The 25,945-nt window shown below is 40.9% G+C and overlaps 1 protein-coding gene across 2 annotated transcripts in view; it reads left to right on the top strand.

Moving 5' to 3' along the window:
- nr5a2 (nuclear receptor subfamily 5, group A, member 2) overlaps positions 1-25,945 on the top strand; it is a 59,382-nt gene that overhangs the window by 5,362 nt on the left and 28,075 nt on the right. For both annotated transcript variants that reach the window (XM_063891143.1, XM_063891144.1), the window contains 2 exons: positions 1,861-2,002; positions 8,963-9,672. In XM_063891143.1, the coding sequence (XP_063747213.1) occupies positions 1,861-2,002; positions 8,963-9,672 (852 nt within the window). The remainder of the gene's footprint in view (positions 1-1,860; positions 2,003-8,962; positions 9,673-25,945) is intronic.

Genomic DNA, 25,945 nt, shown 5'->3' with positions numbered 1-25,945 from the left:
TCAATCCCCAATAACGCAGTCATGAAAAGGATGCATTTGTTATCAGGTTCAGATATCTTTGGATTTGTGTTTCGCATGCCCTTTTTTCTGCTTTTTCTCGGAACACACCTACAAACACATGCAGAAAGAGAAACCTCCTTATAATCCTACCACCAGAGAGTGTTAGTTCATACTACACAGCCTACATAAAGTAAACATGGTCCCACGACCTGCTGGAATAACAACAACAAGCTGATCCGTCATCATGGTGCTCGTTGTACACAAACAGGCACGATCCCAGCAGGCTTCATTTTGGGTGAAAGAGCTGAAAGAGCAACAGCATAATAATAATGCTGTAAGGCTCAAATACGGACATTACAAGAGACAAAAAAGGCCCGCATTGACATGAAGTTAAAGCAGTTTTCTTGCTGAGAGTGTGTTTTTTTAGAATGGAATTCCAAAGTCAGGAATATTGAGATAATGAACAAATGATATTGGACATTACCGATTAAATAGCTTGTCTCTACTTTACAGCAGAGCATTTTAAATTATTGAGAGGAACATAGATCTTATGTTGAACTGTGAGGGATTCAAATTATATATATATTTTTTTGCAATGGCAAAAGACACAGCCAAAATTTCAGGAATTGCTTTACAAATAAAAATGCACATTGACGATTGCCTTTTCTTGGTTTGAACTGCCGGTCAAATGAAAGCTTTTCAGGGATGTTGTCTGCTAAATCTCCAGACGTGATGTTGTGTGTTTTTTTAAAGCGTGTAAGAATCCAGTTTGGTTCAGATTTTTATAGTGCATGCTGTGCACTAAATGGAAAATTGGAGAGAAGGTTCTCTCTAAAGCATGGATTTTTTAGCACTGAGAAGTCAATAATCCAAAACCGAGTGCTGTGGATTTTTTAGTGGAGGACGGATCAGGCAATGCAGATTGTCAATTAAATTTGGGTTTGGTGAGATATTGACAGCAGTACGTTCTTTTTTATTTTTATTTTTTTTTAAACCAGGTTTAAGGATTCTCCTCCTAGGTTATGGATCTAGAATACGTTAATACCATTTTCCCTTCGTTTGATTTTCACTGCTGCTGCCTATAATTAATTCCACGTTGCAGGTATGAATCTCTGTAATCCCGGAACTGTGAATTATGGATATAATTTATTGGATTTTTGGGATTCCTGTGCTCATATTTTTCAATAATTAAGTGGAAAGTTGAAAAGATGCTTTCCCCTAAATTCTTTTCCAGAATGTATTGAGATATTTGTAATAGTGAAAAAAGCAATGTTATTTTTATGGGACACATTTTAGATTCCATACTTTTTAATAAAAGTAGTGTATAAGGAGTAAGGAAATATAAGTACTGTATAATGCAGAAAAAGTCTGGGTAAAGTAGTGTGATGCTTATTCGTTTAAAGTTATGAATGAATTGAATTAGGTGTAGTGTTATTGCAAATGTACAAACATTTACTTTTTAAAAACTAATTTTTAATATAATTTTGAAGGTTTCAGATGGACTGAGCTTTTTTTATTTGTGATAAGTTTGTTTTCATTCCCAGCTTTATATTCTCTATGTGTGTCCGTAAGCATCACAACATCATTTGGAGTTTAGCTATACAAAAACTTCACCCCGTGTGTGTCTGTGCGTGCGTGTGTGTTTGTGTGTGTGTGTGTGTGTGTGTGTGTGTGTGTGTGTGTGTGTACATGTGTTCATGTGTGTGTGTTCATGTATGTGTGTGTGTGTCTGTGTGCTTGTGTTTATGTGTGTGTCTATTAAGCCTGTCCCTCTCCATCTGTCTGGGAGTGTGAATGAGCCAATTACCATCGCATTGCAGGGGTCAAGCAGGTTGACGTCTTAATTGGTTCTCTCTGCAGGGCTTCTTCAAGCGCACCGTCCAGAACAACAAGCGCTACACATGTATAGAGAACCAGAGCTGCCAGATTGACAAGACCCAGAGGAAGCGCTGCCCGTACTGCCGCTTCCAAAAGTGCCTCACCGTCGGCATGAAGCTAGAAGGTATGTAGCATCTTGTTTACATTTTCACAGTTCAGGTGTTTGCCTCAAGACACAATGACTTCAAATTACAAGTCGTATGGTGTTTTGCTCCTGTGATTGAATGTGATTTCATCTTAAACAAGAGGTTGGAATGAGAAATAATAAGGAAATACCTCAAACGCAAGAGGATTCATAATTCAGACACAAATGCCTCCTTAGTGACATATTCATAATGTTACTACGGATGTGTTAAAATGTGAGTACCATTGTACTGTTGTGAATTGTTGAAGTAGAGCTTATTTTAACTGTTATAAACTGTTTGTAAGTATAAACAGTTAATTTCAGTTATTTGGATTTCAAATTTCTAATCAAATGTTTTTTTTTAATGTATCTCTAAAATTACAACTATATTGACCAAAGCTGTCAATTAAATGTAGAGTAGTAAAAAGTATATTTTAGTATTGTAGTAGAGTAAACGGATATAAAATGGGAAAAATAGGAAAATACTTAAATATATATATATATATAAATATATTTATATTTTAATATGGGTGAATATTTGTCTCTTTAAAGTTTACTATGAGAGTGACCTACTGTTTTTTGTGAATTATTCAATTTCTCCACTTATTTGTCTATTTTGAGGATTCATACACCACTTACGAAAATATGATCAAAACCATTACAGTAAGCATCTGCAGGATTTGAAAAGCAGATTTTTTTCTGCGTGTGTGTTTCATTTGATATATTTCAAGATATGATTTCTTTTTGCAATTACTGAAAGCTAGGGGGGAACATTTTACCAAGGAGCAGCCAAAATCGGAGGTTGATTGATTCTGGACTTTAACTATGCAGGGATTTAAAAGTTTGAGCGGCAGTGGTAGTATTTTTCCATAGATTCCCACTCCAACACAGTTAATCATAGCTCATTCACTTGTTATTATTTTACTGAAAATATTCTTCCATGATTTTATTTGCATGTGAATAGTTTCCTCACAAATTGACGTTTCCAGCATTCAGAAAAGGTCGATACCTACTCTGACAATATAATTGCCTGTATGAAAGGAGAAGATTATATTTATTTAAAAGTTTAACAATGAACACCTCAGTAATATCGTTCTTGCAAATTTATACCTAGAACTTTGTGAAAAGAAACCTTTCATTACTACCAAAGCGGTGAAATCCAACATTGCTTATTAGTATTTTGAATGGGGTCAGGGGGAGTTAGGGGGTATCTTATAGCTGCTGTGCACTTAAACTTGCCAGACAGTGTAATAGATAAAATATTAAACTTGGCGGCAGGACGAGAATGGTAATGATGATACTTTTGGCCGGCCGTTTCGAGGCCTCTTTGTTTAATTTGAACGTGCCTCAGAAGCTTGCTCAAACATGGTTATCCAAAAGTGACAGTAGTGCAGGGCAAGAAACATTCTTCTAATGTAAAGATAATATTTAAAATCTACTTTTTTCAGCAAAGGGCGACTGAAATCCCTAATTCTGGATTAAATAAATTGACCTGAAGTTTATCTTTTAATATAAATGTGCAAAATAGGGGATTTCAAAGCTAGAGGCATTAGTAAGTCATTTGTCTACTGAAAAATCTGCAAATTGTTTCACTTTTTTGTAATCTTTTACTCAAATTAGGTGATGCTGTTCTTACGGTTTCAGTCTGAAACATAAACCAGATTATTCACATTTTTTATTTGAACTGAATCAAAAATACCTAGGCTCCTGGAATGATCACACACAATTGAGAAAAGTTAATGCGTTAAAGAAATAAGACACTGGGAGGGTGCTGTAGAGCAAAGAGAGCTTTACTAAAATCTCTCCTGAGGCTTCTTCCCCCTTTAGCTGCCATGTGCAGTGTAATTAATTGCTGTTAATTGTGAATGGCCGCTGGGCAGAATGTCCCGGCCTCTCATTTTCCAGCTGACACAGGTGGGGAGGGGATAGCTTTTGATTTGTTTTGCTGGCGGTAGTTTTCAGCTCGGGGGCAAGACAGGCCTTGCAGCACTCTGTCTGGGACCAGAAGCTCCAGTGAACAACTCCTGCCACAAGCAGTAAAGACGTCCTATACAGAATAGCTGACACCCCTCAGAAGACACACACACACACACACACACACACACACACACACACACACACACACACACACATAACTCTCCCTGGTAAACACATACATATATTCATGAAAAACCCCAAAAAGGTGTTCAGAAGGTCACAGGCAAGAGGGAGAAGCTGTCATTTGATCTTTAAAAAAGTGTGTGTACAAAAGCATTGGAAGGAAGGAGGTTTGGGGTCATGTGCTTGTTATTGCAATCTTTTCATTCCATTACACAGCAGCTTGCAGAAACATGTGAATACATGATATCGACTGGAAACAAAATGTGACTCAAACTGTAATTTTTCAAATGTTTACCTTTGCCTTTCTGGTGTTGCTCAAAGTCCTTCCTATTTGTTGAAAAGTCTGCCGACCATTGGGACAGTATGCAGTTTGCAATGAGGGTGGTAGCATTCAAGATGTCGTTATTTGCGTGTGTACTTTAAAGTTTAGAGAAGGCAGCGAAACAAGGTGAAAAGGCAGAAGCTCACAGTGATATACAGAAACAGTGTCTGAACACTAAGAGAATAGTTGTTTTATCTTCAACTGATAACAAAAACAAGGCCTGTCTTTGCGCTACAAAGAAAAACACTGCAGAGGAATATGATAGTGTCCTCTTTGTGCCACAGGATAAATGACTTACCTCCAGTTTGTAACATCCAAGATAGGTTTTCCAATATAACATAGTAATGTTGTTGCACCAACTGTGAGAATAGATCAACCTGATAACTGTAAACATTTTGTTAAAGTAGTCACAGGTTTAATTCCAACAATTAAAATTGAGTGAATCTGGAAATGTGATGTGACCTTAAACCACTTAAACCATATGCGTTCAGCTAAATCTATCATTTACATTTATACAAATACTGGTGTTTATCATGTACAAAAGAATTTTAAAAAAGATGAATACGTGTCCACAAAAGGCTTTTTAATCCCTTAATTAATCGTTTGTTACTGCGAGTGTCAAATAGCAATAAAGGGAAAAAAAGATACAAAAAAGCAACTGTTTTTTTCATACACTCACACAGTGATGATTGAGCCTGGCAGCCTCACGCAAACAGACATGCCATCCTGTAAAAATGTTGCTTCTTGGTATGCACTGTAGCATCACAGCTCTCAGTGATGACTCCTTGAGAAAAAGAAAAAAAGCCACATCCCACTAAGGTTTGACCCATTAGCACATCATTCACTAAAGCTGATGAAGCGTGCCGTATCTGAACGGCTCCCACCGGCATGATTTTCTTTTTATGCTCGCTAGAAGTTGTCTTGCATCACATGCTTCACTGAGCAGCCTAATATATCCTTAACCTGTGTATCGTCTTCAAGACAGAGCCTAACAGAGGTATTTGTGCTACTAAGAAATTCAATTTCGAGTTACATATTTTTTTCTTAATAATAAATGAAAATCTAAGTTGATGAAACGCCCCCATGTAGAAAAAGGAAATAATGACAATATTTTTGACAAAAACAAAGAACCGGATGCAACGTGTACTCCACTGATAAAATGCTGATTACTTTACTGTCATCTCGCCTTTACAGTTTCAATATACAGAATAACAGATACTATGTTTAGCTTGATACAAAGCAGCCACTGTTGCCTTGTTTTAAATCATAGGACAATACCGATTTAAAGTGGCCTTTTTTATTTGAAATCTCATTTTTATTTTCTTGAAATCTTAATACACTTTTTGCGACTTACAAAATCACTGAACAGACTTCCAAAGGCTTCCAGTGATATTTATTTTAACTATGTTCTCTAAAGCAATCAATCGTAAAATCTAGATTCTTTAATAATTATAAAGGCAAAACTCCGATGGAGTCATGAGCACAAATTAGCGCCACGGTGTAAGCATTTAGATATTCCTCACTGCATATCTCTCCCTCCACTTTTTATTTCCTCCCTGCATCTTTCTTGCTCCGATTTGTCTTCCATCAGCCTCAGTACCGGCGATGGAAGTCAGGGAGCTGTCCCATTACTTATGCATAGGTATCATAGGTATTCATGTGTGTGCATGGGATAAGGCGCATCCGGAGCAGGGGCCGGGGCCCCGACATGACAAACAGGGTGTCAGCAAGGCTCCGCGGGACCCATTAATATGCTGCCGGCCGACAGGGATCCTCACCTACGAGCGCTTAATATTCCTGTATATTAAACAACAATAAATCAGAGGATATAAGCGCTGAGGGCTGTTGTGTGTGTGATGTGTTTCAGTGCACTAGGAGCTGTGTGTGCAAAGACATTGTGGGTGTGAAGGATGCTATGTGTGTGGTTGTTTGTGTTCAATTGTGTTCCAGATGGTGTGTACACTGAGTACTGGATACTTTAAGAAAAGTAGAGGAGGGTTTTAGATGGGTCAGTTTCTTAATGTTTACATGAGAGTTTGTGCCTATGTAAATGCGTGTTTGTCTGGACAGGCTCTCAGAAAGAAAGTTGGAGAAATTCAAAGTGAACGATAGCAGCAGCCTTTTAGCCTTTTAGCCTGGCTTCAGCTCCAAAGCCTCACTGCTTTCCCACAATCCAACATCCTCTGAACCAGATCCTTTCCTCACTAAAAAAACTTTTTTTTATCTTTCTAATCTCATAGTAAATATTTTTTAAATGAAGACCTACTAGATACACACTTTTTATGCATTGTTTTAATAACATACAGTATATATTTATTTATTTTTAGGCATGAAACATTTACAAACTATTATCTTACCACTATTTTTAGACCCTGCAATCTTAAATTGCAAGGTTAGATGATATTTTTCTTTATTGGAAACCCCAACACGCACACACATACTGTCCTGCCCCCCTCCCCTCCTCCTCTTCCATTTTAATCTGTGTTACATGCATGCAAATCACCTTGTTTAATTAGAGACAAAGAATGTGTGTGTGTGTGTGTGTGTGTGTGTGTGTGTGTGTGTGTGTGTGTGTGTGTGTGTGTGTGTGTGTGTGTGTGTGTGTGTGTGTGTGTGTGTGTGTGTGTGTGTGTGTGTGTGTGTGTTTGAGACCTGCACCCCCGATCCTGATATTCATGATGTGGTGTAGCTCTCTTGGTTTGAGGCAGGCAAGAGCACAGTCAGGGCCTAATTTTGTTTTCCCAGGAGGGCCAACTATTAGTTTCTCAGCTCATTAATCACGCTGTTGTGGAGAAATCATTAATAGTTAAAGTCGCCCTACAATAATGTATAATGGATACATTTGACAGTCCTGATTCCTTCTTTATTCCTCTGAAATGTCATGCATATTTTATCGTTCAAGATAATCCTGTAGCCACGTTGACTGGGCACTGAAGGTGACCTCAACCATGTTTGGAAATTGTTGTGAGTTTTTGTGAATTCACTGAGTATAAATGAAATACCATTTGAGTCGACCGGGCCTCTCTAAGGTGGCGAAGCGTCTGGCCTGCTACCAATGCACTGTGTGTGATCTGGACCAGTGTGTGATGCCTTCCGTGTGTGTTTGTGTTTTCTTTAAAAATGTATGAGAAAGAGTCAGCATGTGGGGCTGTGTGTGTGTGTGTGTGTGTGTGTGTGTGTGTGTGTGCGTGTGTGTGTGTGTGTGTGTGTGTGTGTGTGATTTTGCATGTCTCCCCTCCTGGCTCCTCGCGCTCAGATCAGTGACAGACACTTTTGTGACGGAGGTCATTAAAATCACTCCCAAGGCAGCTTGCAGTGTGTGTGTGTGTGTGTGTGTGTGTGTGTTTGTGTGGCCGGGTGTGTGTGCGTGCGTGCCCTTTCTCACTCCCACACTTCGACCCCCCACCCCGCCTCCTCCACACCCCCTCTTCAATTTTCTTCTTCTGTTCTTTCATTCATCCATCAAGACATCATGAGGTGAACTGGATTCAGCCTGCCTTGCCATGTTATTTGACTATTAATTGTTAGTACAAATGTATGTGCATTTATTTGCATACACATTTACATTTGTGGGTTTCTTTCATTGAGTACAATAAAAATAAACCTCTCATATTCTACCGTATTGGTATAAGTGAGTGTTTTTCTGTAGCAAAGTCTTCCAGACGTCCGTTAGCTCATTTCACCCTGGGCTCGGCGAGCCTCGTCAGAGTAAGAGGTAATTAAGTATGAATAATTAACACCAGCGCCCCCCGACTGGGAGACAGCAGAGCAGCTTCCCCATGGCAGCAGTCTGCATGATCACACATGGCCCTCGTAGCAGTCCACTGTGTACCCGGCTTGTTCATTAGAAATACCCACGGCACTGACTCGTTGTGATCCTCACCACAGGATACTTCACTGAGAGGGGGGGGGGCAGGGGGCATCATGGGTTTGTTTGTCTTACAGAAAAAACATAACAATTTTCTTATTGTCAGCCTTTATCCTTTGGGGTTTTGTAAAACAAATCTGTAAAAGATGTATTTTAGAAAGCTTTCTTGTAGTCTATATGAATACCTAGCTTTTGAGGTGTGCATTTCCTGAGTGGTAGACACAGATAGCCAGCTGTACAATGATCGTTCAGCAGAGCAGTTCATACATGTTTGTGTCTCTTGTCAATGAGTAACAACACTATCTGTTAGACATGTGGGGTTTAGAAGTCAACAGGTAAATGTCAAGTGTAATCACCACGGGAAAACCTTTGCCCTACAAGTTACGAGTAATGAGAAGTTAATTTCCATCACACTTTAAATCTGTAAACATACATCGACAAGTATTATGCAACAAGGTCGTTTTCAGCTTATGAAAGTTCTCAGTCTGAACAGAACACCCCAAAAAGTTTTGGTTCTAAGGAGTTTGATTTAAATGTGAACGTGTCAAAAGATGGATAGTATTGTCCAAAACCTGTTTTAGGTAGGACAGAAGAGTTTCATACCAGAGACATAATCATTATCTCTTCCTTCTTGTCCCTCTTTTCATCTCTCTTTCTGTGTGTCTGTCAGCTGTTCGGGCGGACCGCATGCGTGGCGGTCGCAACAAGTTTGGCCCGATGTACAAACGGGACCGAGCCCTCAAGCAGCAGAAGAAGGCTCTGATCCGAGCCAACGGCCTGAAGATTGAGGCCATGACTCAGGTGATGCAAGCCGTGCCCACTGACCTCACCATCTCCTCAGCCATCCAGAACATCCACTCGGCCGCATCCAAGGGCCTTCCACTAAGCCACCACCCTGGCCACCACACCGGTCACCACCACCACCACCACCACCATCATGCCACTGCCCTGCCCCCCACAGACTATGATCGCAGTCTATTCGTCACTTCGCCAGTCAGCATGACTATGCCCCCACACGCCGGCAGCCTGCAGGGTTACCAGGCGGCCTACGGACACTTCCAAGGCACACGCACCATCAAGTCAGAGTACCCAGACCCGTACACCAGCTCGCCGGAGTCCATCATGGGCTATGCCTATGTCGATGCCTACCAAACTGGCTCGCCACCCAGCTTTCCTCACTTGATCGTAGAGCTGCTCAAGTGTGAGCCAGATGAGCCGCAGGTACAGGCCAAGATCATGGCCTACCTTCAGCAGGAGCAGGCCAGCCGAGGCAAACACGAGAAGCTCAACACCTTCGGCCTCATGTGCAAAATGGCCGACCAGACTCTCTTCTCCATCGTAGAGTGGGCACGCAGCAGCATCTTCTTCCGTGAGCTCAAGGTGGGTGTGCATGATCCAAGTGATGAGAAAATAAATTATTGTTGTGTTTTGTCCATCATACCTATTGGTTATGATAGCATCCCTACTACTTAATTCTACTTGCGGTCAATCTGAGGCCTTTAAAAATGATCCAGTTATTTGTTTCAGCTCTTAATCTTTCACCATGTTGTCATTGTCGTTGTGCCAAAATTGACACTACTCTACACAGTTCATAAACATCATCTGCTCATCCTTTATCTTCAACAGGCCTTCAATCTTCTTCTTTTATGTGGTGGCTCAACACTAATGCAGACTACACAGCGCTGTGGGGGGTGGTGTAGGGGGGTGGGGAGGTCTGTTTGTAGCTGCCACCACTGTCTGTCCCAGTGCCTTATCAAAATGCAGTAGCCAGTCACATTTACCCTGTGTGTGACACATTTTGGCTATGGGTTGTGAAAACTTTGACTACGAGCTTCAGGCACTTTCTTATTAACAGGGTCGTAGTCTGAGGGTTTTGTGTGAATACCATACCGCCCATCTCCTCTTGAAAGATTCCTCTGATCTAAGTAGGCAGACAACATGTGATGATGGGAAAAAAAGAGATCTGATCAAATGGATGACCACAATGGCATTATATTGTCTATGGTGTTCCCTTTTAATTTGAGTTAAATCAGATATGTTTTTTACCTTTACACCTTTGTGCTTTTTCAAGTTTATTCAATTTAAATTTGAATTTACCAATAGTAACTCTCTTCCAACGTCTCACTCCTAAAATGTTATAATTCCCAATTAATCATCACAGAGCACAAGGGATAGTTTCATGCGTATTTGTGCGCTCGCAGCTTTATTTGCTCTGAATAAAGGTTAATGTTTGGAGCGACATGGAAAGGGTTGATTAGTCTGCGCTTCACCTGTTTTTCTTCCCGTTGTCTGACTCTTTTGTCTGTTTGTTCCACACCACATCGCCAAAGGCTCAGCTGCATATTCATAGGCCTGGGCATGTTGCAAAAATTTCCTTCAAATATTAAAAAAAAAAAATTTCAAAGGGAAAAATAACAAATGAAATAAATGTAATATTAAAAACAGAGCCAATTACAACGCAGACAAGAGTCCTTGAAAAACACATGTTGACATTTAGCACACGCCATGTCCCTGCTATTGACATTTTTCGAGATCTGCATTTGCATTCAACTAGGGTGCATAGTACCTCTCTCGTATACACACACACACACACACACACACACACACGCCCATCGTAAGGTGTGGCCACAGCTAATAATTGTGTGTGGTTTGCCCATTAACTTCGAACGATCATTTTTACTCCACTGTGAGCCTCTCTATTTCTCACACCCTCATCCTAATTCAATTATTTCAGCCACTTGTGTTTGTAGCTCCCTGATTTGCTGCTGAATGAATGTCATTATGTTTAGTTAATGACTACCCATATTACCGGAGCTACTAATAGTAATTGAGCTGGGTGCCTGTTACAAAGGTACAAAATGACCTGAGCTCAATGCAGGAGAAACCCATGCTGTACCCCACCACCCCACCCCCACCACCCTCCCATGTTTTTAAAGAACCATTTAATGCATAAGAGGGGTTGGGGAATAATGTGCTAGCTGTGGCACTTACAGTTTTTCCCACACAACCCACTTCTGGTTTTAAAGCATTTGCCTCAAAGGGTTTGTGTTAAGGCTTTTTTTCCATCTGAGCTTCGCTGCTTTGATTTGTTTGTTAATCAAAATTGCATGTGTGAGTGTGTGTCAGTGTGTGTTTGTATCTGTTGTGCTGCAAGCTTTTAGTTTTTGCTACTGCCGTTCAACACCGAATTGTAGAAAAACCTACCCCTCGACCTCTGTCCTCACCACTTTATCTCCTTTTGGATAGTTGAATAGGATTTCCTTTTGTGTGTGTATGTGTGTGTGTGTGTGTGTGTGTGTGTGTGTGTGTGTGTGTGTGTGTGTGTGTGTGTGTGTGTGTGTGTGTGTGTGTTCATAAAAAATAACAAATGTAAACAATTGTATTGTAACAAATAACTTCTAATCAATTGTTTGAACTTAAAATACAATTTTTACTATAACCATAAAACTATATAAAGTTTTTGAATCCACGCGACCTTTGATATCTTCAGGTAATATATATTTGATTATTAGATGAGAACAGAAATACAGGAAATTTGTCACAGGAGTAGTTGAGCGCTGTAGGAAGATATCATACACTTTCATCTCTCTCTCACTCTCACACACACACACACACACACACACACACACACACACACACACACACACACACACACACACACACACACACACACACACACACACACACACACACACACACACACACACACACTAAGACACAGACACTGCTCACATAACACACAGCCTTCCTCACTATTATTAGCTCTGTAAGAACAAAAGAATTTCTCTGGTAATAGAGCCAAGCTGGGAGGGTGTGTGAGAGGCGTCTGCCAAAAAAAAGTGTTTAAAGATTTAGTTTCCATAAGTTGGCCTCGGTCACGAGACTCATAAATATTTAGCCATTAGAAGTACCTTCTTAAAAGCTCTCCCCATTCTTTTTAATGCTGCACACCGCCTGTCTTTCTCCCCCTCTTTCTGGGAATGAGGCATGACGTGAGGGAGGTTTATTTCTAACACCTTGGATCCGAGAAGTTGGGGTGGGCTCTTACTGCCAACCAACGCAGTTTTGATTGGTTTAACACATCGACTATTAGAAAAAGTCAGGTCTGGTGCATTGGTTTTGAAATCAGAGACAAAGTGGTGTGATGAGGGAAGGTTTTGGCAAGCTTGAGGTCATGAACAATTGTGGTTATTTTAATAAAATGTGAGCAAGCTGAGGACAGGTGCACGTTATATGTGTGTTTAGCACTATGGGTTAATGTCATTCTAGATATGTTGGCACTTGCACTTAAGCCTTTTTTTTATTGTGCCTGCTAAGTCCCTTCATCACTTCCTAAACACATAGTTTGAGTATGTGTTTTCCAACATATAAATGCTGATGTTGATGCAGATTGGGTCAGTTGTTCAATGTATGGATTTATTTATTTTTATTGAAATATTAGATTTTTCAAATTGATCTGAGAACAATGGTGTGCATTTCCTGTAAGAAAGTGCAAAAGTATTCATTTTTCAATACATATATTTTTTAAGAGTATGTTTGGCAAGACATTTTTTGTAGGAGCAGCGTAAATTATATAATGGGGGTACAACTTCATTTTTAGAATGACTGTCTTAAGATATTTATCAGCAAGTGTATCATCATAGGTTTCATAGTTTGTATATATATCGTATATGAAAACATACTATCAGTGATTAATCTGATTGTATAGCAGTATTTGAGTATGTTCTGAGAGGGAAAACACTCGTGTTTGTCTCTCAGTGACATTTGCTGGCACAGGGCTGGTATTCTGCCACCCCTCCCTTTCCCAACCTCTCCTGTCCTGCTATGAACCCCTCCGCCCACTCTGGTGCCAACCGCTAACTGGGCAACTTTGCATGTTAAAGGACAAACCCACTGAAAATGTTTTTGAAGGCAGCTGCTGGTAATGCTTTTATTGACGTCCTGCGTGAAGTTTGCTGTTTTGTGGTATCAAACATCTCAGAGTTATGCAGCTTGATTTTCAAAGAAAACCTAGGCTTTTTCTGACTGAAGCAAAAATAAGTGATAAATAAAAACATCTAACTGCAAACAGAAAATGACAAATAAATAAAAGTAAGATGGAAAGTCAATTGACATATTTTTTTTTAAATGCTGAAAATAAGACCAAAAATAACGAATCACTAATTGAACTGCTGTTGTAAGGTAAGTCAAAGTTGGACTTACAAACCCTTTTTCATTTTTCAACATAAAAATAGTTAATGTTGCCAGTTGACAAAATTGGAATACTTTGGAATAAAAAAAGGATTTTAGGTTTTGTTTGGTAAACACAGCCTTTGTTCTTGCTCAGATGTACTGTGTGTGTTTAAACGTGCACTAGACCATGTATGTGTGTGCGTATGTGAGGGTGACTCATACTGTGGCGGGTCCACTGCTACCCTCATCTCCATTGTTCCAGCGTCGGGATGGCCGCCCTGACTCCCACCACAAACACAATGAGAGGGAGAATTTAGCAGGGCAATCGGGAATATTGATGATTAATATGTTTATACCTTACCTTCCTAACACCCAACCCCCTTCCTCTCAACACTCCTTAATAAAAAGGATGTAGTGTTGGGACAGCAAACACTTTTTGTGCCTAGTCAAAAAAACAAACAAACAGAGGCTGATTAAGTAATGGAAATGAACACGTTGGAAAGAACATTTAAGTAATTAAATGTATTAAGATAGAATCTTATCTTAAAATAGACACATAGATAAACTATTCAGTTATTTTTGTATCTTGTTGCTTTTTAACATTTACAGCCATGTGTCATGTCACAATATTTCCAGAGAGGTAATTCAGTAACAAATGATGACATGTTGTTTAGCATCTTACTTGAGTCAAAAGCTGTGTAATGTAATACATATATTTAGTCTGTCCACCTGCTAAAGTGGAGCAGAGGGGGAAAAGAGCTGTGACATTTTGAAATGTGGCCTTACTGTTTATTTTAGTCGTCCAGGGACAGTTTTTTGGGGGAGATCTAGACAGGTTTTTGCGCTTCTCTTTCTCTTTAGTTTTTTTCTGATTTGTCTCTCTGCATGTAGCGGGAATGGCAAAAGCAGAACTGAGGGCCATTAAGTTGAGGAGGAACTGTATTAGAAGTCTTGTTCCCTGGGAAAGCTCCCAGCTGAGATGGGACAGCCATATTGGATAAACAGATGGCCGGGGAGAGGAAAGGACAGGCAAGGAGAACTAAGGTGAAACAAAGAGGGGAGATGAAAGAGGGACCAGTACAGGAGGAATGTCGAGAGGGAAGGAAAGGAGAGAATATAACAAAGAGGAAGAGGTAAGGGAGAAAATATAGAAAGTAAACTGAAAGAGGAGAGTAGAAAAAGAGAACGAAACATGAAGATTATAGCAAAGAGAGAATGGAGATGAGAGTTAAAGACAGTCAACAGGAAGGGCAAAAGGGCACGAAAGGGATGAGGTAATGCATGTAAAACATGGAACAAGAGAGATAACATTTCACTGCACTAATAAGATTACAGTTATTAGAAAATACCCTTCTACAAAAAACATACACATCCATTTCTTTATAAATTATGCCAACTCCCTCCTTAATTTGGTAGGCGTTAGGTTTCTTGTGTCCTAGAAGTTTAAGAAGCTGTGCATGTTATTGAAATATCTACAGTTTAAATCAGAAACTTTGATGCTTGTCATCCCCAAACCCCGGTCATAACTCATTTATATTTTTATTAAATTTCTTTATAGCTATTAACTTTTTCCCATAAAAACCGGCTGAAACAAAAGTTTTATAGTATCTTAGCATTGGCTGAATGTTATTTTCATGAAGTTTGTTAGATGTAGTTAAACCACTGATTTCTTATTTGACTAAAATATGGAACATATTGTCAATATAATAGGTATTTTGTAATTCAGCTGTTTGTTTAAAAATGTTTTCCAAACATTTGTGTTTTATGGCTGTCATTTTCAGACAGGTCCCGGTCATTTAATTCGCTTGAAACTTACATTTCAAAAGGCATTAACAAAACACAGAAATCTGCAACAGCCTGAAGAAAAATTAGCCAGGCATTTTTAGCAGTACAATTATTGACCCACTGGCCCTCCTCTGTCAGTTTTTTTTATTTGTCTTAGCGGCTGCATGTCAGTCAATCTCGCAAAATATGACGGAGCTCTTGGGTGTAGGCAAGAGGGGGGCTGATGTTTACATATCACACCAGAATATTCTCCATTTATTGATTTACCTGGGTGAATAATGTAAAGTCCTCTGATGGACTCCACTCTACCCTGCAGGTGCATAATCCCCCATCACATCCCCTCTATCTACATTCATAAATATTACATGAATTAACTTTTGGTAAATTACGCTTGCACAATCCACCCACCCAGTTCGTTTTCGGAAGGGCTTATTCTAATCTTAGTTCTGCTCATCATATATATATATATATATATATATATACACACACTTTTCTACATGAGCTATCAGGGAGCACATTTTTTTCCAATGTGCAAGCTACTGTGTGTGTGTGTGTGTGTGTGTGTGTGTGTGTGTGTGTGTGTGTGTGTGTGTGTGTGTGTGTGTGTGTGTGTGTGTGTGTGTGTGTGTGTGTGTGCGTGCGTGCGTGCGTGTGCGTGCGTGTGTGCGTGCCTGCGTGTGTGTTTGTTGGATTGCTTCCCTGCTTTGACCGCTGATTGCACCTTTACTTTTTTTCTTTACACCCCATAACTGACTGGAAATTAATAAGCCGTTTTAGGCATGATCTGTGAACCCCAGGGATGAAGTATATTTATACCTTCCACATAAATACGAGCACACACACACACACACACACCCACAAGATTCAAAGGCAATGTCTATCTTGTCATAGAGGTCAACGATCCCCCCCAACAACCTCTCTTCCCGACACCCCAATCCTGACAAACTGCAAGCGTGATGGGGTTGGCGGTCGCATGCAGGTGGCAGAGATTTGTAACTGTGTCCCTGGTCCATTGCATTTGAATTATTCGGCAGGCTGTGCTGCAGCCCCCAACACATACACACACACACACACACACACACACACACACACACACACACACACACACACACACACACACACACACACACACACACACACACAGAAGGATGTTGAGAGAAAGAGGGATGTAGGAAGGTGGACAGGGAGTTTGAATGAACTAGATGGAGAGATTACTCAGCAAAGAGTTAGCAAAAGAAAAAAAAAGAGTTGACTGTGACGGACAAAGATAGTGAGAAAGAGACGAAAGGAAAAAAGAGGGAAATTATGAGAAAAATTGTAATGAATGACAGCAGGAGAAGGTCAGGAGGAAGGAAATGAGGAAGATAGGAAGTTGGGGGGGGTAAATGGGAAGAGGAACCAGGGGTCCAGGCAACCACCAAGGGCAAGAGGAGGAGGAGAGGGGGCATGGTGAAGGACAACAGGGGAGGGTGTGTCGGGGTGAAAAGAGGACCGGTAGGTTGGGGGTGTAAGGGGGGAACAGGTGGAAGGTTAATGGGCCTGGAGCGGATCCACCAGACGCTCTTGGTCTTGATATATGGGCCCGGGGCCTGGCGCGGGGGCGTAGGCTTTCAAAGATATATTATTTCATTTGAGGAGCAGCACCATTCTGGCCGACAACCCCCCCCCTCCCCAACACCACCACCACTTCCAACAACACCCCCCACCGCCCAGCATTTGTCCAGTTATAGATGACATGCCCCCCACCACCTTTCCACTCTCATGCACAAATACATATACAGTATTGTACCCCTCTCACATACACCTAAGCTTGTACATTTGTTTGTTGTTGTAGTCAGTTGGCTTTTTTCGTCAAATTATTCTTATTTCTTTCTTTTTTTCGTTGAAAAATGATTGTTGTTCTAGTAGTTCTTCTTTCTGTCTTACTTTTCTGTCTCCCCCCCCCCCCCCCCCCCCGACCCTTGCTGTCAGTCTTTCTCCCAGGCTGCAGGCAGGTCTTAAGGCCGCCTGTCTGTTTTTTTAAGTTGCTATTTTAGTGGTAACAATATCTGTTTGATCAGTAGCACTGGGAATGAGCAGGAGTTTTGGGAGGGGGGTACGGGGGAGGAAGAGGGCAGTGGGTTTCACAAAGGCCTCTTTTCATTCATAAATAATTGACCATTGCGCAAGACTTCACTCTTACTTTTTCATAAATATTGTAAAACACTCCCTCCATTTTTTTTTTTTCAATACCAATACGGAATGGAAAAACTCTATTCTTGGATCTGCTTTAAAGACACAGTGTGCAGTCAGTCTAAGAAAGAGTATACACCAGACAAGAGAGGCTGTTCTTTACCTGGAAGGCTACAGGTTGGACAGTCTGAATCTGTTTCTCCCATTCAAGTGTCCCTTTGCAAGGGACTTTAAGCATATGGCACCGCTCCCACAGGTCCCACAGGTAAAACACAGACAAACATGCTGTATGTGTCTCAGAAGGACTTTGGTATTTGAAAAATTCCTTACACTAATGTGTGCAACGTGACACAATAAGCTCATAAGGTTTCCTACTTTGGCTGTTTGACTGCAGTGAACCATTGATGTAACAAAAATTAAAATATTTAATGGCCTTCTCATATCCCCTGATGGTTGTAGACAGAGCTTTAAGATACAGCTTTTTCAAATACTGGAATGGTCCCGTAGGTACAACCCCAGGGGACTAAAGGAAGCAGGAAGGAAGAACAGGAAACTTGTTAAAAGAGAAGATTTAAAGTCGCCCATCCCAGAGGAACGGCAGCTATAAGGAATAGACGGGGGTTGGGTGGTTTTAGCATGCGCAAAGTCTGCTCATCTACTTGTTGCTTTGATGAGGGATGAAAGGCTGTCATGAAGTGCAGGTTTACAGAGCTCCGGGCAATGATAGACTCAACTGTCCTACACAACGTTTCCTCTTCCTTGTACTTCTTCATCCTCACTCAAGGAATTGTTTTTACTGTTTCATAATTTAACTGAAATTCTCACTCAGTATGTGAGAGCACATGGGAAAGTACAATTGCTTGAGGAAAGAAGACTGTTGACAGATGGACATTGTTGCATTAAGTAAGTGTCTGCTCAACCCAGCTAAAAGAAAGAGATGTGTTACTTCCATTTCTCTATGCCTTTCTCCATCTAACCCCCCTCGTCAGACCACTGCTGACGAAGGGGCAAAGAAAAGCAAAAATTGCCTCCCAATCTTCTGTAGTTTTTCATTTTCAAGCAAGTTAACAAAGCCTGATTCGCATTTGCGAGCACTTTAGAAATTCGCCAGGAGAAAGAGCAGGTTGGTTTAAGTGTTGTTTGAGGACGATCAGGGTAAAAGCCTTTTTTATTGGCAGGTCATGTTTCTTGTTAAGACATTGATGCAGGTGACTAGGCTGTGTTATTAGCCTCTGTGGCCGAACTTTCACTGCTGTTGTTTCACAAGTTGGAAACAGTCAGTCAAATCAGCGGGGAGAGAGAGGGAGGGAGAGAGCTTGAAAGCCAGGGAGGAAGTGGGAATGAAAGACAAAGAAAATGGGTTAACAAAATGGATATGGGGACTTTATTTAGCTTGTCAGCCAGCTAACAAATCAACTCAACAGCTTGCAAACACTTCATACACTCTGCCAAAGTACAAAGCAACTTTTTCCCTCCCCTCTCCTCCTCTCCTCCCTGTTGTGCATGCAGTTATGAGTCATGTTAAAACTACAAATTATGCAGGAATATTCTCAAACTGCCTCCCATTAGGAACTGTGCAAGCCAAAAAATTGTTGCTCACAGTTTGTAGTAGCAAAGGACAAATTAGAAGTGATTGTCATAAAAAGTATATTGTTAACGTCAGGCTGGCTGAGGGTGCCAATGTGTTGTCAGATGAGAGGTACATGTACAGACACCAGTGCCGGTATTTTGCTTCTAAATAGCTCCTGGCTATAAGGTTTCCTGTGGGTCAAAGGGGCCGAGGTGTGGCTGCTGCAGCCGTACGCCGACCCTCAACCCCTAAACTAAACTCACCACACCAAACTATGTAAACCTGTCGGCTAATTTATCTTCCTCTTTTACGCCTGCCTGCATTTTGAATCCGCAAATGACTGTTTGGAAAGCAATGAGAAAGCACAAATAGCTGCGGAAGAAGTATTTGATTTATTTCTTGAAATAAGAAACAGTTGATAATGACATCTCATATTCACTAGAAAGTCCTTAGATTTGAAGTACACATGTTCAGCGGAGGCTTAGCAGTGTTTAATGAGGAACAGACAAAAATGTTTATTTTCATTTAATCAATATGGCTTTATAAAAAAGGTCATTTACAGTATGTTTGTACAGTAAAACAGTTGCTTATAAAATACAAATATAATGAGACATTTACATTATAAGCCACATCGTGTGAATCCAAAAGGATACTGAACAGCAAACTTCAGACAAAGATTTTGTTCCTCAAATTGTGACTTGCTTATCAAAAAAGTAAAAAAAAAAACACAAAGAGCCTCTAGCTTCTTGTTCCAATGTTGTGTGGCTTCAATTATCTGCGTGTAATCCAGCCTGCCTAGAGGTTGTGCCTGTGTCTGCCTCTTTCGTCACTGGGCTGTCAACAGTTGTCCCCCAATGTCTATTTTTGAGGCTTATTTACGGCCTGTCTATTCTGGACAGGGAGTGGGGAAGCTTGGGGCGGGGGGGGGGGGGGGTCAGGGGTCCAGGAGACAATAGACAAGACAGTGGTGGAGCAGAGACGACAGCTTGCCTTCTAGTTTTACACTTAAAGAGTGGAGGGGTATTTATATTCATCTGGGAACGCGGGTGATTGAATTTGCAAAGTGACGACTGATGCATGCAGTTCATGTGAGTAACACTAGACATTGTGGTTGTGTTGTGACGACGGGCCAGTGAGAAATTTCATTGGGGCTGCACGCCAAACAACGACCCAGCAAAGAAAATTGCTTCAGCCCCACCGGCAAAGTAGGACAAAGACACCTGTTCCCTATCCCTACTTTAAGCGTTCCTTTCTTTGCTGGTTTTAATTTTCGCTTTTGCTCTCCTTATTTCTTTTACACTATACCCAACCTTTTTATTACACTCACACCATTACTTCTTCTTCACCTTTCAATCTGTCAGTCTGTTACTCCATTTCTCCCAAAGCGCCATAACTACAAATCTGGCACGAGCCATGGATAAATGATTCCATACATGTACAATAAAGGCATGGCACTTATAACAGGCATTACAGTCATGCGTTCTTTTAGGATTGTGCCCACTCAGAGGGGGATGAAAAAAGGCTTTTCAAGCAAGCTGAAACAATGACGAGCAATAAAACAAATATGCTGAAAGAGTACTTGCTGAGAAGGGTGTCGACAACACCGTTAAACTTCTAGAAATGAATCAGATATGCTGAACAAAATTGAAAAAAGACAAGGGTTTTCAGGTGGCAAACCGTAGTTTTACCTTCCCTTAGGCCAAAACTTGATATACCACATGTTGCACTGTACTTCCCATCAGCAGCAGCACCAGTAAGCCTCATACTACGCAGCAGTGCTATAGAAAGATGTTATTCTCCTAATACAGATGCATTCATGTCAGTTTCTGTCAGACTAAGCCTGGAGATGCACTTCAGGGAGAAGCAGGGCTCCATCTGTTCTGCTGCGTTGCGGTTTTGATGCCTTGTCTTCCTTGTTCTTCGGCTGTTTACATATCACAGGAACGCCGGAAATGCTCAATTAGCTAATTCAGATATTTAATTTGTGCATCAAGGGCTGTGATCCCAGTGATCTCTGGAGCCGTGCCACATTTGGATGTGGATTCACAGCTGTCTGCTCTAAAAGCCCACCACCCAAACCCCCCCAAAACCCCCCATCAAAAAAAAAAGCACACCCTTCCCAGCGCGTCAAACGCTAATGGGAATCTACGTCTCCCGCCCTCTCAGACAGAAAGCATAACTGCATCAGTCTCTGCATTTTAAAACAGCTTTGGTCGCCTTAGCTTCCTTAAGGTATATTGCCTATATGTGTGTGTGTGTGTGTGTGTGTGTGTGTGTGTGTGTGTGTGTGTGTGTGTGTGTGTGTGTGTGTGTGTGTGTCTGTGTGTGAGTGTGTGTGTGTGTGTGTGTGTGTGTGTGTGTGTGTGTGTGTGTGTGTGTGTGTGTGTGTGTGTGTTAGAGAAGGACTGTCTCGCCTGTTAAATAATACAAGGGGGAATCCTTAAGCCTTTCCTCTTTGTCCTCTTTCTTGTCTTAGCTTCCTCCTAAAGGACATACAGCCAGACGAGGATTATGGGGTCATTTTCAACTGTCTGTCAATGAAAGTCACACAGACACAAACACGTTGTGTGCACACACACAGACACACAGACACAGACACAGACACAGACACAGACACACACACACACACACACACACACACACACACACACACACACACACACACACACACACACACACACACACACACACACACACACACACACACACACACACACACACACACACACACACACACGTGTGCATACATGCATGGCAATAACTTCAAAATCTCACTAACATCTGACAGTGATAACCATACAATAAAGTGAATGCAAAACCCCACTTTTAACCACCATCTCATTATATTGCATCCCCTTCACCTACCTTTGACACTCAGCACACAAACACCAAGTCATAAATTGCAGCATTAACTCATATAATGATTGCACGGCATGAAAATTCAACGGCTAGGGCTTAATGCTCAGGAACCGCCTGGTAGATTAAGCTCTGGCTGTGTGTTTGTATGTGCTTAGGGAGTATGTGGGGGGATGGGGGGTTGATGGAACAATATGGGTTCTATGATCAGCACCTCCCAGTCAGGAACCTATAGACATGCATTTTTTCTCTTTCTGCAAAGAGGAGAGTGGAGTGGCGGGAAGGAAGCAGGAGGCTGCATGTGAAAGTGTGTGCAACAATCCAGGTATAGATATTACTGTCAAGCTTTGTGAGTTTCTCCGTGTAAGTATCCAGGTTTTGACATGATTGGATACGTGTGTAGATGTGTGTGTTTGCGTCTTTGTGTGTTGGAGTAAAGGAAGAGGAAGGGTTACTTTTGGGAGATGCCAGTCCCTGGGCTGCGAGTGTATTAGCAGTCTAATGTTCATGTGAATAATTGATTAGGGCCTCACTGTGTTTTTGATAATTAGTTGATTGCTTCTTAGCTCTAAGCCCTGAGATTTCACGTGTTTGTGTGAGTATGAGTAGGAGAGTGTGTGTATGTATAAGGGGGTAGTTAGTCCACTTGTGAGGTATCTTGAAAACAATAGCTCTCAAAAGAAAATTCTCTAAGCCATGCACTCATGGATTAACTTTCTTCATAAATGAGGCAAAAATACATACATTTATTTCTCATTACATCCTTTTTTACTGGAGTTCTCTTTATAATAATGCCTCAGCCATGAGTTGAGCCAAACACACCTTCCACTAGATTTAGTCACACATTTCAAATAGGATTATAATAAAAAAGTGATAAATATTACCTTGAAAGTTTTATCATTTTAATAAATGTAGTAAACAGACCAGCCATAGCAGACAATAATAAACACTGCACGGAGGAAAATATATCAATTTAAATTAATGTCTGGCCTCTAACTGGCCATTCATTATTGATTTTGTATGTCTTTCATATGCTTATGCATCAGGTAAAAACGGAATAGGAAAGTTTAGGCATGTTTGGTTCAGCCACAGATCTCTCTGCTAATATGAGACGAGGGTTTGTTGCCACCGTAAGCGACCTTGAGAAAACAAGATGTTCTTTCCGTTGCAACACCCATACAGATACTGTGTTTTTCCTAAAAAATGTAGTGCTGCTTCTAGTTGATTCTAAAAGGTGTGTGTATGTGTATGTGTATGTGTTTGCTTGCGTGCGCGCGTGTGCATGTGCGCGTGTGTGTGTGTATGTGTGTTCTTAGCTGGATTAAGAAATCAACAAAACCTGATTTTTTATATGTACCTGTAGCAGATTTTGTATCTCCTGCTGTTATTTATTATCCATGTACACACACATGATACACTTGAATACACTGCACTGGTTTCCTGTCCTAGACATTTGTTACATTTTCTGTATCTGTAGTGGCCTTATATTTATTGGACCCACATCTTGTTTCCTCTCGTCTCAACAATGCTCCTGTTTTCCCTTTCTATGTGAAGCCTGGCACAAGAGGAAGAATGTCAGCATGTGTTGTGGATGAGAAGATGAACATGTGTATAGGGAAAGAGCATGGTCAATCGAAAGCAGAGTGTTCTCAGGGTCAAAGGTCAGCCTCCATAGTCTATTAATGCAGTCACCGTGGGAACTGATTTCACTGCTGCGGCAATATCGATCAGACGTGGGCACACGCACACGTGGACACACATAAGCATTCTTTCTGACACACAAACACACAATACAGCATTCATTCATTCTTACAGAGTGATTGCTGCTCTCAGTCCAACAGAAGAATTACAAAACAAATTGCTTAAAGGTTTCAGAGAAGAAGAGAGATGGTAGATAGTCACTGCAGACACAGAGAAAAAAGAGTTGTCTTTGAATACATTTTTGTTTTTTACCAGTAACAAAATTGCTGCACTTTGCTATATACTCGAATGTGTGTTGTAGGAAGATCATGTATTTTCTTTTGCCTCGTACTTTCCTTGATTTCCTGAGTATATATGTATTGAAGAGACCCTGGCAGTGCTATGCCCAAACATATTGCTGAAAGAATGGATAAAACGCAATTGAGATATAGACTAAAATAGACTTAAACCAAAAGAGTGAAAGTTTTTTGGTAGAAAAAATATTTGTTGAAGTTGGAAGAAACTAAGTCTGCAGACACAAGGCCTTCTTGTGACAATGGTGATATCTTCTGAGCTCACAGCTGGCCCTGGCATCTCTATGGCTGTTTAGGGACATAATAACAGTCTAGAGTGTCTGAGCGCTCAGTCGCAGATAAACCCACAGGCATTTTACACTACCTGATATGTCAGATTATGGATACATGCAACCAACAAACAGGTGCCAGTGACATGAGATGCTGGTGAGCAGGCTCACAGTAAGCAACCAAAAAGACCTCTTTGATTAAAGACAAACAAATAATTAATTGTTTTTTAAAACTCATGAAGGTCAGCCAGTTGTCATTTATAAGCATAACAAGATAGCTTTTAATGGCTGTGTTTTATGTGCCATTGAAACAATATTTGGAATGAACGACTCACAAAAAAAAATCCATTTGCATGACCAAACCAGTTTGGGTCTTTATTTTTTACTGTCCACAGTTGATTTGAGTTTACAGGGCTTCTCAGCTATAAAATGAACATATGTATATTTCATAGTTTGCTGATCATGTTGATTCACAGCATGCATTAGTAGAGCAGGATCCTAAATGTCAGCTACACTGTCAGGAAAAACCAAAGGTAACAACAGGTGTGAAGCTTGAATAACAAATTCTGGTAGCTTCAATCTTAACCTTGTCTGCTGGCTGACAGCATCAGTTTTACTGAAGCTAGTTGCTCACTATATTATCTAGTATTATCATTCCTTTCTTCAGGCCCCCTCCCCCTCGACTAGCAGTGCCACCTGCCACCTGCTGATTTTCCCAGCATTCTTATCACTCCGTTAGCCGTAGGATCGAGGCCTACATGAACTGTATGCCATGACAAACAAGAGTGGGTTTGGGGAAGCTAATCATTGGATAATGATTTTTGTTTCTCATTGCTTCTGCAGTGTGTAGAGAAGAGCCGGATATAGTTTGGAACATGGACACCCATGCTCACCTCTCCCCAACCAGCAGGTCACATAGCTGGAACATCCTGGGGATTTTGTCACTCACTCTGTTGTTTTTTCTGATGGATGTAACTCTATTTGTGGCTTTTAAAAGTTATGGCTGCCAAAAATGATTTGCAGTGAAATTCTAGAGGCATTTGCTGTTCTATGAGTCAGTGGTGACCCGTTTTAGAGCCCCCCTTGTATATTTGTTAAGACAATAATAATCTATTAGTAAGATTTGATCTCACGTCAGCAGGGCTAAATGTGCTTTTACAGGAAGAGTCTCAACCTCTCTATGATTTGTGATACATTGATGACAAATCGGTTCTTCATTATCTTATTTTTGGCCAATGGAAACCCACGCAGAGTCCCTTTCGAATTGAAATACCAAACTACAAACTGGAAATGAGCTACAGTATATTCAGGCGCGACATAATTAAATGCTTGCAACACTCTGAGAACAACAGGCGCTGTTCTAGGTGAATTAATGCCTGTTCCCAGGTGAATACAGGGCCTGCTTTGCTCAAGGCGAACAGATGCCAAGACAGAACCGCACCAAAGGATGGCTGCTAGAGACGCACGGGTATTGATGTCAGCTTCAAACCTCACCTGTAGTACTCAGAGACAGCATTGATTCTTGTCCAGCAGAGAGAGACGGAAAGATAGAAGCCCAGCTATTGTTTATGTAAGTCATTTGAGGCAGATAAACTCATTCTGTGTGTGTGTGTGTGTGTGTGTGTGTGTGTGTGTGTGTGTGTGTGTGTGTGTGTGTGTGTTTGTGTGTTTGTGTCTGTGTGTGTGTGTGTGTGTGTGTGTGTGAGTGTGTGTTCTCCCTCCTGTCTTGAAAAAAGTGATTCGCTCCATTCATTAAGGCTCCACAGAAGGAGATTCTATTAATCTGTTCATTAGGCCACATCAAAAATGGAACTACTTATTAAAATCAGATCCAG

The sequence above is a fragment of the Eleginops maclovinus genome, chromosome 9, assembly GCF_036324505.1.
Source record: "Eleginops maclovinus isolate JMC-PN-2008 ecotype Puerto Natales chromosome 9, JC_Emac_rtc_rv5, whole genome shotgun sequence".
NCBI classification, from domain to species: domain Eukaryota; kingdom Metazoa; phylum Chordata; class Actinopteri; order Perciformes; family Eleginopidae; genus Eleginops; species Eleginops maclovinus.
This window is presented reverse-complemented; position numbering and strand designations above follow the sequence as displayed.